This window comes from Dryas octopetala, chromosome 2 (genome assembly GCF_963921425.1).
Source record: "Dryas octopetala chromosome 2, drDryOcto1.1, whole genome shotgun sequence".
NCBI lineage: Eukaryota > Viridiplantae > Streptophyta > Magnoliopsida > Rosales > Rosaceae > Dryas > Dryas octopetala.
The window spans coordinates 32,433,558-32,454,438 of record NC_141367.1 but is presented as its reverse complement, the minus strand read 5'-3'; the positions used below and the strand labels follow the sequence as shown (position 1 = coordinate 32,454,438).

Sequence of the window (20,881 nt, the reverse complement as noted above, 5' to 3'; positions counted from 1 at the left end):
TTTTCAATCATGGGTGATAATTCAAACAGATCCTATTCTTCCAAGGATGGAAGCACAAACGATGCTTCTAGCCCTTTTTTCATTCATCATTCAGATCATCCAAGGATGGTCCTTGTTTCCAAACGCTTGAATGGTGATAACTATGGGACTTGGTATCGTTCCATGAGAATCTCCTTGAGTGCCAAGAACAAGCTTGGTTTCGTTGATGGTACTATCAAGAAGCCATCAGAGAAGGCTACTGCAGATAATCTTTCTTGTTGGCAGCGTTGCAATGACATGATCCTATCTTGGATCTTGAACTCTCTTGAACAAGACATAGCTGACAGCGTCATTTACTCAGACACTGCCCATGACATCTGGCAAGATCTGAATGAACGCTTCTCTCAGAGCAACGCACCGAGGATTTTTCAGATCCAGCGAGAAATCGCTTCTCTTTCTCAAGATCAGATGACCGTTGCTGCCTATTATACCAAGTTGAAGGGTTTTTGGGATCAACTAGCCTCAGACAACGATGTTGTCTCTTGTACCTGTGGAGCCATGAAAACTCATGCAGAGCAAGAAGAAAGGAACAAAGTCATGAAGTTCCTCATGGGCCTTAACGAGTCCTATGCTGCAGCACGTGGTCAGATCTTGCTGATGCAGCCCTTACCATCTCTCCGCAAAGTCTATTCTCTAATTTCTCAAGAAGAGAAGCAACAAGAATTGGGGTCTTCTCGACCAACTATGGAACCTGCTGCCATGGCCGTTCGACAAAACCAAAGGCCTTATAATCCCAATCGCAAGCCTCTTCATTGCTCGCACTGTGACAGGGACCATCATACCATAGACACATGCTATAAATTGCATGGTTTTCCTCCAGGACACCGTTTTCACAAGTCCAACAAATCCAATGGACGTCGTGACAAGCATGGGGCTGGTTCTTCTTCGGCTAATCATGTGGTTTCCAATCCTACCTTGCAAGAACTACAAGCTGCCATGCCTAATCTTTCAGAAGATCAATACCACCAAATCTTCTCCTTGGTAAATGGGAACGAAAATGAACAGCCAGGTATTCAGGCCAATGCGGCTAGATCATCATCAGGTTTGTCAAAATCCTATTTTCCTTTCCATCGATGGTTAATCGATAGTGGAGCCACCGACCATATTACTTCTTCTCCGCATTCTCTCACTACCAAAGACTTGAACACCTCCCTGTCACCAGTTATTTTACCTAGTGGGGACAAAGCTTCCATCTCCTCTGTTGGCAATTTATCCTTGAATTCCCATATTTCTTTAAAAGATGTTTTGTGTGTGCCTTCTTTTAAGGTCAATCTTATGTCTGTGAGTAAACTTACAAAAGGATTAAACTGTTCCGTAACCTTTTTTCCTTCTTGGTGTCTTTTACAGGACTTGGGTACGAAGAAGACGATTGGCTTGGGTAGACAATGTGGGGGCCTTTACTACCTTGTGGCGTTAGCATCCAACCACTCATCCTCCATCACCAGTCCATCTTGTCATCTTGTCACCACCTCTACTCATTTATGGCATCGGCGTTTGGGTCACTTATCTCCATCCCGACTCCAATTTATGGCTAAAAATTTGTTACATTTCCCTTTTCATTCGAATAATACTTGTGATGTCTGTCCATTGGCTAAACAGACTCGTCTCCCTTTTGGCAAAAGTTCAATTTCAACTTCTAAACCTTTTTCTCTTATTCACTGCGACATTTGGGGGCCACATAAACTGGCTTCTCTTTCCGGGGCACGTTATTTTTTAACCATAGTGGATGATTACACTCGGTTCACTTGGATTTTTCTCATGCACCATAAGAATGAAACACAGTCTCTTCTTCAATCCTTTTTTGCTTTTGTCCAAACACAATTCAATTCCAAGATACAAACAATACGTGTGGATAATGGGGGAGAGTTTTTCTCTATGCGCAAATTTTTTCAAGCAAATGGGATCCTTTATCAGCACACTTGCGTCTACACACCACAACAAAATGGTGTTGTGGAACGCAAGCACCGTCACATCCTTGAGACGGCCAGAGCATTGCGTTTCCAAGCCCATCTTCCATTACATTTTTGGGGAGAATGTGTGCTCACTGCCATTCACTTAATTAATCGAATGCCCACTCCAATTCTCTCCCACAAAACACCCTATGAAATGCTCTATGACAAACTTCCCTCTTACTCCCACATGCGGGTTTTTGGTTGTCTTGCTTATGCAACTACGGTGCATCCTTCTCATAAGTTTGATCCCCGGGCTCAAAAATGCATCTTCCTTGGTTACCCTCTTGGCCAAAAAGCTTACAAACTTTTTAATCTAGCCACCCGTAAACTCTTTACTAGCAGGGATGTCATTTTTCATGAAAACAATTTCCCTTTCCAACTTCTGCCATTCGACTCTTCCACCACCTCACCACCTCCTGTCCTGCCTTTTTCTCAACATGATACATCTATCATCACACCCGACCCCACTCCTCCATTTCCCGACCCTGATGCCCCTACTCCCTCGCTCAATAATTGTCCTGATCCTCCTCCTTCACCTTTGCCTACTGAACCAAATACTCTTGTCCACCCCAGTCCTCACCACGAACCCTCTCCTGCACCTCCTCCTCGACAATCCCAACGCCAGAAGACGCCTTCAGTCCTCCTCAAAGATTTCATCTGTTCACAGGTCACGCTGCCCCCACTTGATCCGCCATTGTCTTCATCGTCCAGTCCCACTAAAGGTACTCGTTATCCCCTTTGTAATTTTCTCTCTTACCATCGCTATTCACCATCACATCTCTCTTTTATTGCCCACATTAGTAGAAGTGTGGAACCCCAATCTTTTTCAGAGGCTGCTTCTGACCCAAACTGGCAGGCTGCTATGGATTCCGAACTCCAAGCATTGGAATCCAACCACACCTGGACACTTACCTCTCTTCCCCCTGGGAAGGACCCCATTGGCTGCAAATGGGTCTACAAAATCAAGCATCGCTCCGATGGTTCCATTGAGCGCTACAAGGCACGTTTAGTGGCCAAAGGGTATACCCAAACTGCGGGTATTGATTATCATGACACCTTCTCTCCCACAGCTAAGATGATTACTGTCCGCTGTCTTCTTGCCCTTGCTGCTGCTCGAAATTGGTCACTTCACCAGCTTGATGTACACAATGCCTTCCTTCATGGTGATCTCCATGAAGAGATTTACATGTCTCCTCCTCCTGGTCTTCGGCGACAGGGGGAGAATTTGGTATGTCGCCTCAACAAGTCTTTGTATGGTTTAAAACAAGCATCTCGTCAATGGTTTGCAAAATTCTCAGAGGCTATACAAGCTGCAGGCTACATTCAATCCAAAGCCGACTATTCACTCTTCACTCGGAAGCACGGGACGTCTTTTACAGCACTCTTAATTTACGTTGATGATATATTGATCACAGGAAATGATGTGGCTGTCATCAATTCTCTTAAGCAGTTCCTTCATACTCGATTTCGCATTAAAGACCTTGGGGACTTGAAGTTTTTCTTGGGCATTGAGGTGTCACGCTCCAAGAAAGGTATATATATTTCACAGAGAAAATATGCCTTGGACATACTCAAAGATGGTGGTTTCTTGGGGGCACGTCCAGTGAGCTTTCCCATGGAACAAAATGTCAAGCTTTCTGAAGAGTGAGAATTACTTAATGACTCATCTCAATATAGAAGGCTGGTGGGACGCCTAATTTATTTGACAATAACCAGACCCGACATCACATATGCAGTGCATGTGCTCAGTAGATTCATGCATGAGCCTCGACAACCACATATGGATGCAGCCCTTCGAATTTTAAGGTATCTTAAAAATACTCTGGGACAAGGTTTATTTTTTCCAGCCCACAATGATTTGAAATTAAAGGCTTATTGCGACTCTGATTGGGCTGGTTGCCCAACAACTCGAAGGTCGACTAGTGGCTATTGTGTGTTCTTAGGAAGTTCTTTGATTTCTTGGAGAACAAAGAGACAAAAGACCGTCTCTCTTTCTTCAGCAGAGGCTGAATACAGAGCTATGACAAGCACCTGCTGTGAGCTTTCTTGGCTGCGATGTCTATTCCATGACCTGCAGCTACAACATCCAGAACCTGTCACGCTTCATTGTGATAATCAAGCAGCCTTACACATAGCTGCCAATCCCGTTTTTCACGAAAGGACAAGGCACATTGAAATGGATTGCCACTTCATCAGAGACAAAATTCAAGATGGTTCAGTTGTCACAAAACATGTTACTTCATCACAGTAGGTGGCAGATGTTTTTACCAAGCCCTTGGGCAAAGACATGTTTACAACAATGACACGCAAGTTGGGAGTTCTAGACATTCACTCTCCAACTTGAGGGGGAGTGTTGAGAAGTCATTGGGATATTCACGCAAGTTAGGGATTGTATCATTGAATTAATTTGTATAGGTTGACTTCGTACATTACTTTCCTTCTATTGTACAGCTAGATTATAGGACTGATAGCTTAATTGTAGGATCACTTCTGTATGATCACTGCTGTATAAAGATCTTGCCAACGTAATGAGAAAGTAAGCCAATTACAAATATTTGCTTATGCTTTTTTACAAGTTGGCCATGTTTTTTTTTTTTTTTGGTCTTTTTTTGTTAGGGTTAAAGTTGAAAAAATTGAAAAGAATAAGTGATAGGAGTATTTGGGAAGAATTTTTTAAACAAAGGGTGGAAATTTTGGGTGTGAGAGAGATAGGAATTTGGGTTCATAATAGCTTCATTCTCTCCTAAGTCACTACTAGAAACATAATTCTCCGATGGTCACTATTAGAAACATCATACACGTAATGTGTCTGTAATGTCATGAATGTTAAATAAGTATACATAATCGAAGATGTGAGATAAGAATTGGTTGGTTGGAAGTGTGTTTATATAATTACCAATTATCCTAAATTTTCAAACTAATCACTGAAATCATTTGTGCGTTCTAAGGTTATATTTGTTAATTTACTTTTGAATGATTGAACTATCTCTTAATAAACGGGAAAATTTCACTAAATTACTAGTATTAGGGTTAAAGCATATGGTGCCAATGATCATTTGATCTACTAAATAGCACTCATTTTCAATTTATTGAAAAAGGTCATGAATTCAAATTTCATGGATCACAACAATGCAAAAGAATTTGTTTATGAAATAAAATTTATTAAATAAGATGAAAAATATGATTATAATTATATATATGGTATAACGTTTTCTTGTAAGATATTTGTGATACTAAGTCTATCACCATGCATTCTAATAAGAGTTCACATAATCCACGATCTCAAAAGGCTACACCCAAGTTCAATTCCCCCAACCCCCAAATAATATATATATATATATATAATACAAACATATAATGATATAATCTGGTCACAGCCTCTCTTTATAATGTTGCATTGCATTTGCGTCTCAATTTCTTTTCATTTTTATCAAAATATTTATTAGAAATAATTTGCAAGTAGAGATAATTTGTAGAATTCTTTATCATACGGTCATACCTTAGACAATTCAAGATTTGCCTCGGGCCCCGCACGACTCCCAAGGAAACAAACCCGAATGCCTTGGTAAGAGTTAAGACATTTATCATTGCCTATGGCCCAAAAAAAAAAAAAAAAAAATTTATCATTGCCAATGGCCAAAAAATAAAAAAGACATTTATCATTGCCGGAACAACTAAAAATATTACAAAAACAAATTGTGCTGTTAATTTACATGGAAAGGAAAATTGTGACAAAATTCTATTGAACGACTACAAGATAGTACATTATTTGTTGAGGCCGTCTCTCTCACCCGTTCAAAAAGGATGAAAAAGAAGGTTTTCCTCCTAAGATTACCTATGCCTCCAAAGTTGGGCTTCTTTTTTTTTTTTCTCCAAGAATACATAAAGTAGGGCTTTTTTCTTCTTTTTTCTTGAACGAATACATAATAAAGAGAGAAAAGCCTTCAAAGTTGGGCATTTTTTCTCTCCAAGAATACATAAAGAAATTAAGCTTTGTAAGATCAGTTTCAGAAACCAAATGGTGATTTTCTTCTGCTTCCGTCTTCTCCATATTGCTCATTCCATTTCCTAAGTTCGTTCATGCTTGCAGCATCATAGGAAACTGATGGCCCAACCTACACAATCAAGTTAGAAATAAGTAATCTACATTTCAGTACTAAATATTGCGTGCAAGTAACAACAAAATGAATATATTGAAAAACAAAATACGTATTATGTTATTAAAAAGGATCCACAGGCAAGATTAAATCATTGAAAAACACCTGCAACACAAACATGCACACTGCTGTATGGATATTGAAATGCCTAAACAATCCGCAAAAGTTAAGACTGATTGCTCCGCACAATTTTAAATGATGTTTGGAAAGCTCACAGAACCAGATAGCTATGAACAAGCTTGACATGTACTAAACAGGGAATGAAACAATTATATAATTTAAGTTCTTTACCTTGGCTTTTGATAGAATAAAATCATCTAAATTAAGCGGCCTTAAAACTGGTGATACATCAGTTTTGCTGCCCTGTACAACAAGTAACCAAAGAGTAGGCACAGTGAAATCAGTAAATAATTGTTAACATCTTGTGGGTAAAGATGAAGATATGGAGCAGAAGGCTGAAAACTGAGAAAACAACAGCTAAAATTAAAAATTTATTGCTTTCATGGGAAGAGGGGAGGGAAGAGCAGATTGCTGGTTGTGGTCGGAGATTGCTTTTATCATAACTTTGTGCTGATCTGGTTTGTCCCAACCAAAATAATGCCATCGCCTTCTCCAGTTTTTGATAAGTAGATCATATAAGCATCTAAATAAAACTGAACTCTCTTTCTCCTTCGCTATTTCCTCTCTCTCTCTCTCTCTTCCCCCCCCCCCCCCCCCCCCCCCCCCACCCCAAAAAAAAAAAAAAATCAAAAGAAATAGCATATTAGAACATCTTGGGTGGCCTACATGCCCCCTAAGGATATATCATGAGATACACAACCTAAAAACGTCTAATGTCCAGAGGCATGTACCTTCTTTTCTTCTTCTAAGAGTTCGTCGACAGGCCTATAAGCAGCAGCAATACAGAGGTTCTGCAAAAAAAAAAAAAAATTATAAGTATGAGATACACAACAATGGAATTCCATGTCTAACATCAGTAAAATACCTTCAAATCGCTGCCAGAGTATCCCTCAGTTGCAGATGAAAGTTTCTCAAACTGGAAACCAGGTTCTAGATTCTCTTGAGCAAGAAATATTCTCAAAATCTTCATACGATTTTCAGCATCAGGTAAGTCAACATATATCCTACAAAGCAACCCAACATAACTTGGTACGATTGTCTGATATTGAGTTTATTTATTTATTTTCTAAAGGATCTTGGGCTTTTTATCAACTCTATATTTTTCACCAACACCAGGGATTTACTATATGCATCACGCAGACAAGACATGCCTAATGAGTAGTACCTAATACCTAACCATAAGAAAACAATTGACAAAACCACCATAACCAGTCTAGAAAAAAAAGTTATAAAGCAAGCAGACCTTCTTGGTAAGCGGCGAATGACAGCATCATCAAGATCAAATGGCCTATTTGTGGCACCAAGAATAAGGATTCTTTGACTGTCTTTAGACCTCAATCCATCCCAAGCTGCCATGAACTCATTTCTCATTCTTCTAGTTGCTTCATGCTCAAAAGAACCACCACGGGCACCAAGCAAACTATCAACCTGCAATATAGAATTTGATCTCCAAATGAAGGAAGCAAACTGACAAGCTGACATAATAAGCAAGTTATAATTCTGGGTTGTTGACATAACAAAAGAAAATCATCAAAAGAAAAAAAATTCCTTTATTATTTCTTTTTTTCTTGGATGAAATATTTTGACAAATTACGAAAAGAGAATGTGAATAAAAAATGGTCTTCCTTCTGCAATATATCATGCTTTCAATCTCCAATAAATTTTAAAATTAAATAAATAGTCAACAAAAGGAACTAGTTTCTCATACATCATTTTATCCATTTTCTTTACATATTTCCCTTTTAATTCCAAAATAAGAAAATTTCACCTCATCAACAAATATAATGACAGGAGCAAGCTTGCTGGCGAAGGAGAAGAGAGCTTTGGTCAGCTTTTCAGCATCTCCAAACCACTGTATCAATAAAAGTTGAAAAGATATAAATAAAAAATCAGCTCAACTCTCCCTCAAATTCCATATCAAAATTTAATTATATCAAGTAAAATTAAATTAAATCTGAATTTGCAGGGGTAGAAACAAAAACTGTAATTGATCCTGGACAGGCCCAGGTACATCAGTACATACAACTATGAAGGAAATGCCTTCAAAACTAGAAGATGTCCAAAATAGGCTACGGAACCTTTTGGGTAAGATAAATACAGAGAAAATACATTATGCTACATATAACTAATCTTGAGAAGGCATGTTTATTTTGTAGCAAAAATTTATTAAGCTTGGTATTTATTTAGTGGAATTAAATGATCCAGAACCAGATTTTAGATACTGGAAAGCATACCTTTGATGTTAGAGTTGAACCAGTTATGCTGATAAAATTCGCCCCAGCTTCTGTTGCAAGTGCCTTAGCAAGAAGGGTCTTCCCAGTTCCAGGAGGCCCAAAAAGTAATATTCCTTTGCAAGGCTGAACAAAGCATCACATGATCAGACACACACTTAAGCATAGAACAAACTATGATAAGATTAAAATCAATACCCGCAACAAGTTTCCATGAGAGAAAAGCTCTGGTCTCCTCATTGGAAGAATGACAAGTTCATTTAATGCCCTCTTCACATCCTCAAGAGCACCTATATCATCAAACCTAACACCAATTTCACCAGGAGGTACAACTGCTGAAACAAAATTGGTCTCATATTCATCCTTCGCAAGGTTCTGTCATAGTTTTTATATGTTAAAGGTGAACCAATAGACAAAAAGTCAAAAAACCTTAAATTTTTATAGCATTTTTAGTACAAAGTAATTAAACACACATGCCTTCAAATTTTGAGAAGGCTTCCGAGACAAATTTTCTTGCTCCTTCAGACGTGAAATTGCTATTTCAAGGCTTTACAAAAGTAACAAGAGTGATCAATGTCAGGGTGACATAAAACTTAATATACAATATAAAACAAAAGAAACATGTACCTTTCACGAGGAAGATGCAGTCTTTCGCCTTTGATAGAAGGAAGAAGGCAAGATGACAAGTAATGGTTTTTAGCCCAGCCAACCACTTTCTCAGCTTCTGGGGAAAAACAAGTAAAATTAACTAATAAATAACACATGGTCATTATAAAATTCTAGATTTCATATATAACTAGGGCATTGGAAGTCATTTTTGCATGAAAATCCTGATTCCAATAAAAACGATTCAAAAATTTCAGATTTTGACGTCATATAAAGAATCTGAAATTCTGAATTCCAGAAGTTCCTGAAAAATCAGATCAAAAAATTAAAACTTATGTTTATTTTAGTTTCTTACTTCGCTTTGTCAAGATCACACCATCTGTATCTACTTGCAATAAGTCCGGGCACGATAGCTCATGTTCCTCAAGAACCTGCAATGCAATAGTTTAGAAATTAACCCAAAGAGGTTTGTGGAAATAACACGCCCCTCCCCCCCTCCCAAAAAAAAAAGATGAGTAGCGAGTTCTTCACATGGAGCCAATGAAATTGCACAATACCTTACCTAACACTCACATTAATTACAGAACAAGAAAATACCTTATGTAATTCATTTAAATTGCTCCTTGATATCACAATTCTCCCATCTTCTTCAACCTGTTTATTGAATGTTCGAAGTTCCTCTTCCTCCTGCAAAAAAAAAAAAAAATGAAAATACAAAAAAAGAGGAAAGGAAAGGAAAGGAAAGAGAAGAAATGTGAAACCACCAAAAATAAACAATTGATCTAAAGCCAAACTAGACAACAAACAAATGAACAAAAGCTAATCTCAGCTATCACACACATCTATGCAGGCCAGTCCCCTAGATCTAGTGCCATCTTTGTCACACAGTTCCAACTAATATGTGCATCAAGTTTAACAAGAAGAGGAACTACAAAATTGATATTACACCAAGCACAGATATATCCATCTAAAAATACAGGAAGTAACACAATCACATTGAATACATCTTAAGCGTCACAAATGTTAAGGTAGAGAAAAAAAAAAATTAATGCATGAGCTCTTAGGATGGAGACCCCAACATAAAATAAAAAAATTAAATTAAATAAAAGAAAAATCTAGAAAAAAACTTAACATGAAAAAAACTATGAGCAGCAAAGCACTAAATACTATCTAGGCATGTAATGATTCTTTACTCATAAATTATGTAGAGGAGGAAGTACAACACTTACCTTAGGGGGATATATGCAGAAAACATTTGCAAAGAGCTTATATATTTCATTATCATCTGATCTCTTTGTTGCTTTAAGCCCCTCAGTGAGACGCTTGAGAGAGAGAGGCTGGAAACAGAAAATAGGCAATTACATAATTGAAGAAAAAATGACACAACAACATTCTGTTGGGGGAAACATCACCTAGCTTCTAAGAAACAAACATGCAATTCTGTATAGGAATAGGAGTATCACGAAAGCAGCAAAAAATTTTGATAACTCAAGGAGAAGAAAATAATGGTGTATGTTATTAAATGTTTTTTTTGGTATCATGAAAGCAGAAAAATTGAAATTTGAGGAACAGATGGATGAGCCAACCATTTTGTAATATAATGGTCTATATCTAGTTATCTACTGGGACACTTCAGCAATGCTTAAAGTACTATGTCCCAAGAAGAAGAAAAAAGAGGGTACACAAAAGATAAAGCATGTAGTCCAGAGGATTGCTAGTCATAAAGAAGAACCAGTATGCGAACGGCCACCAGAGTTATAAGATAAGCCATACTCATGTTTAGAAATAATTAAACTTGTTGAGGGTATGACTAGTATCTCTATTATACAGAGAGAGAATATTTTTCATCTCTTACAAATCCATTTTTGACATTTCATTTAGTAGTAAGAGACACACTGGCCAGATACCTTGGAGTATGCAATGGCACTAGAAAGACCATCTAGTAAGAAAAATATGCCAAAACATGTATGATGAGAAAGTTCTAAGTCACACAACTATAAGCTTTTAATATGTCAGGATGGTATATAGCCACAAGATCAACACATCTTGGTCATAAGAGAACAATTCGAGGAAAATAAATCAATAAAAAAATGTTATGCTCCTAAACTAAAAAGGATTACCAGCTTCGCAAGACGCCCAAAATTTGGAAGTATCATCGTCTGTTACACATAGTATTTGTAAGGGAAAAGAGAAGGGAAAATTGTTAGCCATAAAATATAAATAGCTAGGAGAAAGTTAGCCACAGATCATAAAAGGGAAATTAAAAAACGCATGTACAACAAACACATAAATAGATATGTACAGCTTGTTAACTGGAAAAGAATTCTTAAGGCTTACAAATTTCTCTTTTTCCTTTGACCCAGATTCAATTTTGTTCTGCCCACAAATCAAAACAACAGGACCTGATAACTCGTCAAAAATTTCTTGCACTTTACTCACAAACTCCTTACGATTTGACTTGGGGACAGCCCTAGACAACCATTGAGAAGAGTCTGGAAAATAGACAATAAGAGGTTGCATGGCTTGCAATACCTGCAAGCAATGGAAATTCAGATATTGTTTATATATGCTAAACCTCAAGCATTAGAACACAGAGTCTTGGTTTTCTTGTTTTATTTTATCTTTTGGTTTTGTGTACCATACCTCACATAGGGCCTCCATTGCAATATAACAATCCTCAGTCTGAGTGTCGGCAATGTGCTCAACGTGCTTAGCTGTATGTACAGGAAATTAGTGGTTATGCTACTGGAAAAATCACTATTAGCGTTGCATCGTCATCAACATCTTAATATTCTATATCATATTAAAGTTAAGTCTAATTCTGCAGCCAACCAAAAATCAGATAGTTTTCACTCATAAGAATCAGATTTATGATAAGAAGCCACCTGTTATGCAAGCCTTTTTTCTCAATGCCACTATCCAAGGTATCTATTCTAATTATCGTATAACTGGCATTTATTACCACTGATGAAAAGCAAAAGTAATTCAACAATATGATTCAAGAATTCAAAAGCAGTAACGAAATTCAAAAGGGCAAACAGAAGATGGAAACACGAACAGCACAAGTTTGAGCAATAAAATTGTGCCAGCATAAAATTATTGTCAACAAGATTATGATGTCATATATTGATATGGTAAAAGTAAAAAAATCTTAGACCGTATACATTATTATATAAATCTGATAGCTATTGTTAGTTGCAAATTAATAAAAGCACTTTTGTCTATTCATTGATCATAAAATTCAAATGCGGATATGAAAAAAATTAGGACATCTGTAACAGAGTGAATCAGAGAATGAAGTAATCTCCAGAGTCTAGACACAAAAATCAACTAAACTTCAATTTTGTTTAAAAAGAAATGCTGAAGTTCAAAACTTCACAAATGCAAAACTTCATCCACATTAAATTGTACCATGTATCCAATAAACTGGCGGATTTGCAGGCTGCTCTGCTTCTTTCTCCTCTTTATCCACTTCACTTCCTGTGTTTTCTCTAATATCTAAAATAACAGCAACTCGATCTCCACTCACTTCATATACCTCCCCACGTTGACCCTTCGGTAAAGGCCTGCATAGATTCCAAATTCGGTCAGAAACAGTAAGAAGATTCCAGAATCATGGATGTATAAAAATCAACCGCACAGATGTATTAACTAACAAAATTACTGAAACCACTATGAATATATTCTGATACACAATAGAATTGATACAAAACCAATGTCACAGCTACTACATTTCACTTAAAAGGGGTTGACACTAAAATCTTCCTTGCTATTTAGCATTCATAAAATCTAGCTGTAAGCAGCTAAATTAGCTACAAATGCCATCACTACCAAGTTCTACCAATAATTGAAGCATATCACACACACCTTTAAATGTTTTACCCTATATACATAGTTATGTACAGATGCTTGCATGCACATGCATAGGTATTTTTTCAAAACATTATTCAGAATTGTACTTGCACAGTTTGATTGTAAAGGATTATAGATATATTCAACAAGTTTTCAATGCAAGCTTGAAAAAGCCTCCTGAGCGTGCTGAAATTTCCCGGAGTGTACAGTTTCCTAGAAAATCAATTAGCAAAATTGCATACACCAAAATCTTTCAATATGTCCATAATTTTCCAGATCTCAAAGGGACTAAAAGATTATAGAAGGTTATAAGAACATGCCAGATAAAAGCAGCACCAAAACAACAACAAAAAGAGCGAAAATTTTACTAAGTGGGTGTCAAAGGAAGGCCGTAAGGGTGGAATAGTTCAAAATGTGTTATTATAGAAGTATATGGCATCTAACTTCTAGAAATGCACACACATAGAATAGTTGCACAGTGATCACGGGTGACAACCACTAACATCGTTTGGTATTAAACTGAATATGACTGTACACTGAATGGAGAACAATGTACCGTGGTTATGGACTATCGAGTATGGAAGAACCAAGGCTCCAACTTAGGTCCTAAGGACGAAAAAAGATACACCAAAACGCAAAAGCAGTTTTTCGAAAATGCAAAGATAAGGACTCTTAAGAATTTTCTACTGTATTTCTTCCCCTACACATTGACGACTTACCAACCCACCTGCCACGGAAGATGGTATAAGCATTTGTTGGACCATCAGATGTTGATATCTTCCCCAATATGATCCTGTATTGCATTATATATCTCAATGTCAGGTGAGGTCGAAGTCAGTTCATGTGGGATGAGATCATGCTAAAGGGTTTCTGAAAGACAGACCACAGACATGATATTCCGGGCAGCACGTGTGTAAGTTTTCAATATACAACACCTGAAAATCCAGTAGCTCAACACTGTCTTATCTACAGATTCTGGCCAAAAATCCTTGGCACAGTAACATACACTTAAGTGCATGAGATACAAAACCATGCAGAACCTCACTCAAAACTCAAAAATATGCAAACTCATTAAAAGCCCAAAAAGATCATTGAAAACATGACATATTTTTAAAGAGATGACAAAGTTGTACCAAAGACTTATAAGAACAGAGCTCATGCCTAGACACCATCTTTATCCTTCTAAGCTAATGAGAAAATCTCAACTACGCACAAAATTTATGCCTAGAATCTCCTACCCAGGTGCAAAAGACAGCTAGAGGCATGCAAAGCACCTCACCTAAAAATAGAAGGTGCTAAGTTGTTTCATCAATTTGGTGCCTAAGTAAGTCAAACAAGAGGTTTTTACTACATCCAAAATATTTTTGAGTAAATTAGACCACCCTCTCTTAAGGATTAGTAAAACAATTTCAGAAATTACACTAACCTCCCTTGTCAGAATGGAGGTACAATTTTGAATTTTAAGATCAATTCTAATAACAGTTTATTGGTACTTTTTTATGAAAATAACAGTTTACTGGGATTGAAGGCATAAATTTATAAAAAGTTTTTTCAAAATGGTGATCATAATATCATTATCTAAACATTCTAAGAACATTCCCCATTGTGATTCTTTTAACTTTATTCTTTGCTCTTTAGTTAGGCAATTAAAAGTGAAGTCAACAAATAGATAATCTTCTTCTCTTTCAATTCTAAGGCCATCAATGATCACGGATACATTAATCTAGTGTTCCATTGCTCAATTTCTACTCAAAACATAAGTGCATCCTTCATTGGTCAAAATGAATTACATCTTGAATGCCCGAGTATTGACTGTTTAGATTGATAACGTGATATAGGCTCAAAGTATTGCGGGGTTAGGGAATCATGAGTCACAAGATATTTGCTACCCCGCACGCAACATTCACAAAAAACACATGCCATTTCATAAAAGAAAAATCCTGGGTCATAATATGGAGGATATAATTAACAAGGTTCACAAAATTACTTGAGAACATTATCATAATTTTGTTTTTACATTACATAAGTTTTTATTATCCAAACAATGCAGAGAAGGTCACATTCATGAAATTTAAAATAAACTTTAAATTCATGAGTTCTCAATATATTAAAATGTTCCTTTTTTATTTCCTTATACCCCAAAAAAAAAATCACTCCATACTACAGAAAACAGACCAAGCATATTGTGAAAATCTTAAGAACACAAAATGGAGCAAAAAAATGCAAGAAATAATTCATGACCTGTTATCAGCTTCAACACGTAAAGAAGGCCCAATATACTTCACCCGATCACCTGGAAAAGATAAAAAAGCAAGAACTTGTTAAGAAGAAAGGCTGTCAAATAAAGAATGACAATCAAAAACTAATAATTTTCCAGGATGATGCAGATACTGCAATCCAACACCAAATTTCACCAGGAGAAACCAGCAGCCACGCTACTGCCTCAACTAACATTGCCAACACCAACATGAAAACTACCACTACCAGCACAAAAACACATCAAGTTCCAAAACCACCCTGCCATAAATGAAACTACACCTGATTTGACCATGCCTCTAAAGGATAGAAGTGAGCACAGAAGCAAGAGATTCTAACCCAATGCATCACTTGAAAAAAACACCAAAAGCAGAAATGAACAATATATCTCAAGGAGGGTAACCATTTTCCCACAAGAAAAAACAGCAGAGCCTAGCACAAACTGACCAACAAAGAAAAGTATGTAAGAAAAAAGGATTTTGTAAATACACTAATAAAAAAATAAACTAAAAATAAAATTCATAATTGGTTTGACACCTTGTAATTTGGAAAGTTATGAGCACCAAAATGCACAATTTTGTGTGGTTACTTCAACTTTCCTGGTGAGAACCCAAAAACTTATGGAACAATAGTAAAGTCCTGAGGATTAACAACAAAAAGTATACATATATTTTGATAGCAAAAAAACAAGAGCAAGACATGTGCACACATAATAAGAGAATAAGAATGTAACCTCTTATATCGATTAAAAGAAGAAAAAAATCACAAAACATATGATTTGCAATATAAAAAACAATAGAAATCTAAATATTGGACCTTTTTTTAATGGTCGTTTGGATTTATCAGAAGGCTCAGCAGCTTCAGACGTTGAGGATACAGATGGACTCTCAGATTCCTCCCCAGATACCATCTGCCACATATGAATTAACTAAATCATACAATAGATCATAGACCATAGTTTATTATACATTACTGGAAGTGCACTGTGGGTAGCATATGTAAAATATTAAGAGCATTTCTTATACAAATGGATTTTTTAAATTTCCTAATCAAGCCAATAAGACGACCACTTGATACTTTGAACCACCATAATATGCTGAGGGTGAAAGAATAAGGAATAAAAATATCATGATGCTCCAAAAAAATCATACCTTTGCAAAGTCTTCAATAGGAACAAGCTTTTTGAGGGCTGCTTCAGCCCGTGCATGTGCATCAGCTTCATCTTTATCGCTACAATCTGATCTTGCCTCATTACTACTAGTCCACTCTTCTTCATTACTTGCATCATTCTCATCCTCAATCTCTGACTCCGAAGTACACTCCTCCACACCATCATCATCTGATTCAGACTCTGATTGGCAATCATCACCAAAATCCTACTCCAAATTTAACATAAAAATAAATATTAAAATCTTACTTATAAGTACCAAAGAAAGGCAGCGGCGAGGGTAGGGGGGTTGACTAAACTAAAGATTCAATTTATTTCAATCTTACATAAGGAGCAAGAACACTGCTGTCAAGCACCAGTAGGGGAACTTGTAGATCCCGTGCAAGTGCTCTAACCAATCTCTCACGGTACAGTTCAGTGCCTGTAGATGACAATATCATGCAGATAATCAAGACAAAAGGTCAGTTTATTCTTTTCTGAGAAACACAGTTAACTACAAATTATTATCACTTGGGAAATTTTAAATACACAAAGTTAATTATTAGATTTGTAGGACCTGTGACCAACCTGGAGAACTCTGAAGCAGTATTCTCCCGCTTGAAGATGTCAAACGAGAACCATAAGTGGAAGTAAACTTCTTATGTTTCAAATGGGCAGCGGCGCATTCCACCAAAAGATTTTTGGTGGGTTCACTATAAGAGAAAATAATATATATAAATATTCTTAGAAGTGTTAAGCAAGCAATAAAGAAGGAACGATAAGAAACATTAATTAGAAGCTATTACTGAATGTGGTAAGGAAACGTATCCCACGAAACAGTTATCTTCTCCCACGGAACAACCCTCAACAGAAATTCATTTTTGAACTTCTCTCGTCTTGTCAAAAAAGGTGATTCTTTCTTTTTACTCTCAATGGCAAGCTTCTGATTATTAAGCCATTCCTTCTGATCTTGTTCCCCAAGTAGAGCATGTGCATCAAAATGCCTCACATCTTCCCTAGCCTTTTCTTTCCAAGTATTTCCTTTATCAAAGTCAGCACCATCTTTCACTGGTATTTGTTTATCCTCACTTGCATTCCTTCCATCACCTTCTGAACTGTAGGCACGTAACTGACTACCCTTCAAACAGGTATTAGACCTCACATGCAAGCCAGTGCAACTATTACCAGAAGCAACACTCCGCAATGAGAATGACTCTATGAGACAGCTTTTAATAAAACTACCATGTGAAAAGTGGTTTCCAGAAGCACCCAAAGGTTGAGAAGAACCGTGATCAATGTAGTTTGGCCTTATTGAATATTTGGACAGCTGAAGCACCCATCTCTGATTTCTACATTTTATTCTCCTTGCATGCATCATCACTTCTTATTTCCAAATTTTAATGTGCTGCAAAGTATGATTCGTTCAGTCTACAGACGATTTGTAAATTCATGATTAAAATGAAAATTAAAATACATGTAGCATAAAAACCAAGAGCATTACATGAACTTTCTGTTTTCTATTCCCTATTTAAAAGCCTTTTTCTTTTCCACATTGTGATATTGAAACATTGTTGCATGCTTTAACTTATTCTTTCTAAATTTGTTTCATGGTCCATTTCTTTCAACACAACACACCCAACAGATTTTATGGCCAAGAAGAAAATACTTTATCTAAGCATTCATTTAATTTTGTGTGCATTTAACAATTATACCTAGGAAAGCAGCATAGAATGATGCCTCTTACAGTCTTACAGAATTTTGACAGATAAATAATATACAAATTTTTCCCACCTAAAATATATTCTTTCCTTAATAGCTCACCAAATACATATTCTCTCCAATCAATGTTTTTCCGTAACTATGCCTACTGCAGCATTTCATATGTAATTTTCTTTTTTCACTTTGACTATATAATATGTAGAAGAACCATATGTCAATGCCATGTAATATAACAGACAAATTAATGATATTTCATTCATTATGCTCTAAATATGAATATCGAACAAACTTCGTAGCTGATTGTGCAAAGAAGGAGCAAATTTTCACGAATTTCACAACAGGAATCTGTTAGGCTCAGACCATTACAAGCACTTTCATGGCATTCAAAAGAAAATTTAGCTTCTATCTTAACTCACCAAAGAAAAAAAAAAACTCCCAGAAACTGCTTTCATGTTAAGTAACTGAAAAAACCAAAACTTCTAAATCCCTACATTCTTCCCCCTCCCCTTTCTTAGCAACCAAACAGAAGTGAGGCAACATTGATTGCCAATACGTAACAACAAAAACAGGAGAAATACATAATTACTTAAACGTTAGGCAGTTTCATCCATTTGAGATTACCAGTGTGTGCGCGCGCGCGCCAGAGAGATGCCTTATTTTATTGGTTCCTTCAAGCCCTAGATTGGTCCGTGGCCATAGAAGAGAGAGAGAGAGAGAGAGAGACAGGCGGTAAAAGGGGAAGCGAAAGAGGTCCGAGGCGACCGTTTTAGTGAGAAAAAGAGAAGCAGGGAGGGTCAGATAAGATCTAGCTTCTTCTATGGGCTCCGCAAGGTTACGAGCTTTAACTGTTTAACGTTAGATGCACTAATGTCCTTATGTCCATGTCTAGGTTTGGTTTTTTGTCTAGGAACATCAAATATGGACCTTCATCTTTTTTTAGGTTTTGGATATGACCGGACGGCCCACATTTTATATCGGTTTTTCCTTGTTGATCCACTTCGTGGCCCAACTTTTAGTTTCAACTTTGATCAGATAATGGGCCCAAGAGGCTCTTATAAAAAAATAATCATAAATAGTAAATTATTTTTTTGGCCAACTAGTAATGTTCTCCTCAAATTGTAAACTTTTTTTATTTTGCTTTCAAGAATTTTGATGTGTCACCAAGGGTTTAAATTTCGATTTTGAGGGGGTCCAAAATTTTAACACTGATTCGACAAAATTTCGGAATATTTCGACGAAATATTCGAAATTTCGGGCGAAATTTAGAACACCCTAATAACCAAATTTTTTTGAATTTCGTCGAAATTTGGCAAAATTTCGACACTTACCCAGAAACCCAGCCCAGCGAATCGCCGAATCCTCACGCAGTCACGCCTTCTCTATCTCACTCGATCTGTAGCGCGCGCCGCTCTTTCCTCTCTCCTCCATCTTCTCCGTCTTCTCCTTGTCTTGCTGGACTGGACTTATCTCTCTCTCTTCTCATCGATTCTGTTCTGTTCTCGGCTTCTCGACTTCTCGAACTTCTCTGTCTTCTCACCAACTCCGACCACCTCGAAGCATCCAGCCACCTAGCTCGAAGCCTCCGGCCACCCCTCAGCCTTCGGCCTCTCTCTCTCTTAAGTCTTAACAGACTAGGCATCAACTCATCAAGACAAATAAGGAGATTGGAGCCAAGGGCAATTCCGTCTCGTTCCCTGATTTTTCTTAAATACAATATGTGATTTAAATTTTAAACCGAGAATATTTGGGCTTTTTTTCTTTTAAATATTTAATGCAATTATGGTATACAATTTCGCCGAAAATGAGAAGGGTGGTCAAGAAAGTATTTTGGAGTGGTCGTAATTAGCACTCAAATTTTTATGTGTCACACTAACACACACTATTAGCATAGTGTATAGATTAAACTAAATTATAATATGTGTAAATATGTAACACCAAGTCAATATATCACACAATATAATCGGTAAATAAATTGATGTTTTCATAAACGAATGAATGGTAGATAAAGACTGCAAAAATGAGAAAATTAAATAACTTATATGAGACTATTAACAATTGTAAGTATACTGTATATTATCAATTTATCACGGCTAAAGCAGTAAAGCCTAAATGGCTAAATCTGCCTAAATCTAATAGATTTACAATTTATTAGATTAAATTGGGTTACAAATTTACAATTTATTAGACTCTCGGTCCTAAATCTAATAGATTAGATATTTAGATTTACAATTTTACAGTTATAATTTTTTAAGATAAATTATTATCACCTATTAATATATTATCTAAGATCAATAACATATTTTGGGTTTACTTGTAAATTATATTGATCTTGGGTTGATTTATATAAATTTGGAATTAATTGTATGATTTTGGGTTGATTTTGATTTGTATAATTTGTATGATTTTTGGTTAATTTTGATTTGTATGATTTGTGTAATCTGTATGATATATAAATATTGATATGAAAGTTGAAATTGGTGATATGATATGGAATTGAAATTGTATGATTTGTTAATAATTAATATTGAATTTGTATGATTTGTTAATAGTATCTAATATGTGTCATGTATGGAATTGCCAAATTGGTAATTTAGAATTAGTGAAATTAATATGGAGTTGGTAATAAATTAATAATTAATATGAAATTGGTAATATGGAAATAGAATTGGTGATATGATATGAAATTGCCAATTGGTAATATAGAATTGCCAATTGGTAATATCAATATGATATGAAATTACTAATTAGTAATAACAAATATGATATTAATTTCTTGGTGATATTCTGATATGATGATACTGA

General features: G+C 36.3%; 1 protein-coding gene across 2 annotated transcripts; it reads right to left on the bottom strand.

Moving 5' to 3' along the window:
- Nucleotides 1–5,635: 5,635 nt before the first annotated feature.
- LOC147295843 (uncharacterized) lies at nt 5,636–18,912 on the bottom strand. 2 transcript variants are annotated; one of them, XM_086231657.1, is made up of 25 exons: nt 18,701–18,912; nt 17,167–17,765; nt 16,949–17,073; nt 16,708–16,802; nt 16,365–16,589; nt 16,030–16,123; nt 15,199–15,250; nt 13,685–13,750; nt 12,517–12,671; nt 11,749–11,819; nt 11,443–11,637; nt 11,226–11,264; nt 10,335–10,442; nt 9,703–9,792; nt 9,461–9,536; nt 9,127–9,223; nt 8,977–9,046; nt 8,698–8,874; nt 8,503–8,625; nt 8,037–8,120; nt 7,512–7,696; nt 7,134–7,272; nt 7,000–7,059; nt 6,440–6,511; nt 5,636–6,106 (listed from the first exon to the last, which is right to left on the bottom strand). In XM_086231657.1, the coding sequence occupies exons 2-25, from the start codon at nt 17,736–17,738 to the stop codon at nt 5,999–6,001; spliced, it is 3,078 nt and encodes a 1,025-aa protein (XP_086087783.1). In that variant the 5' UTR covers nt 17,739–17,765; nt 18,701–18,912; the 3' UTR covers nt 5,636–5,998. The 2 variants fall into 2 exon arrangements, with proteins under 2 accessions (XP_086087783.1, XP_086087784.1); XM_086231658.1 differs by lacking the exon at nt 13,685–13,750.
- Nucleotides 18,913–20,881: the final 1,969 nt, after the last annotated feature.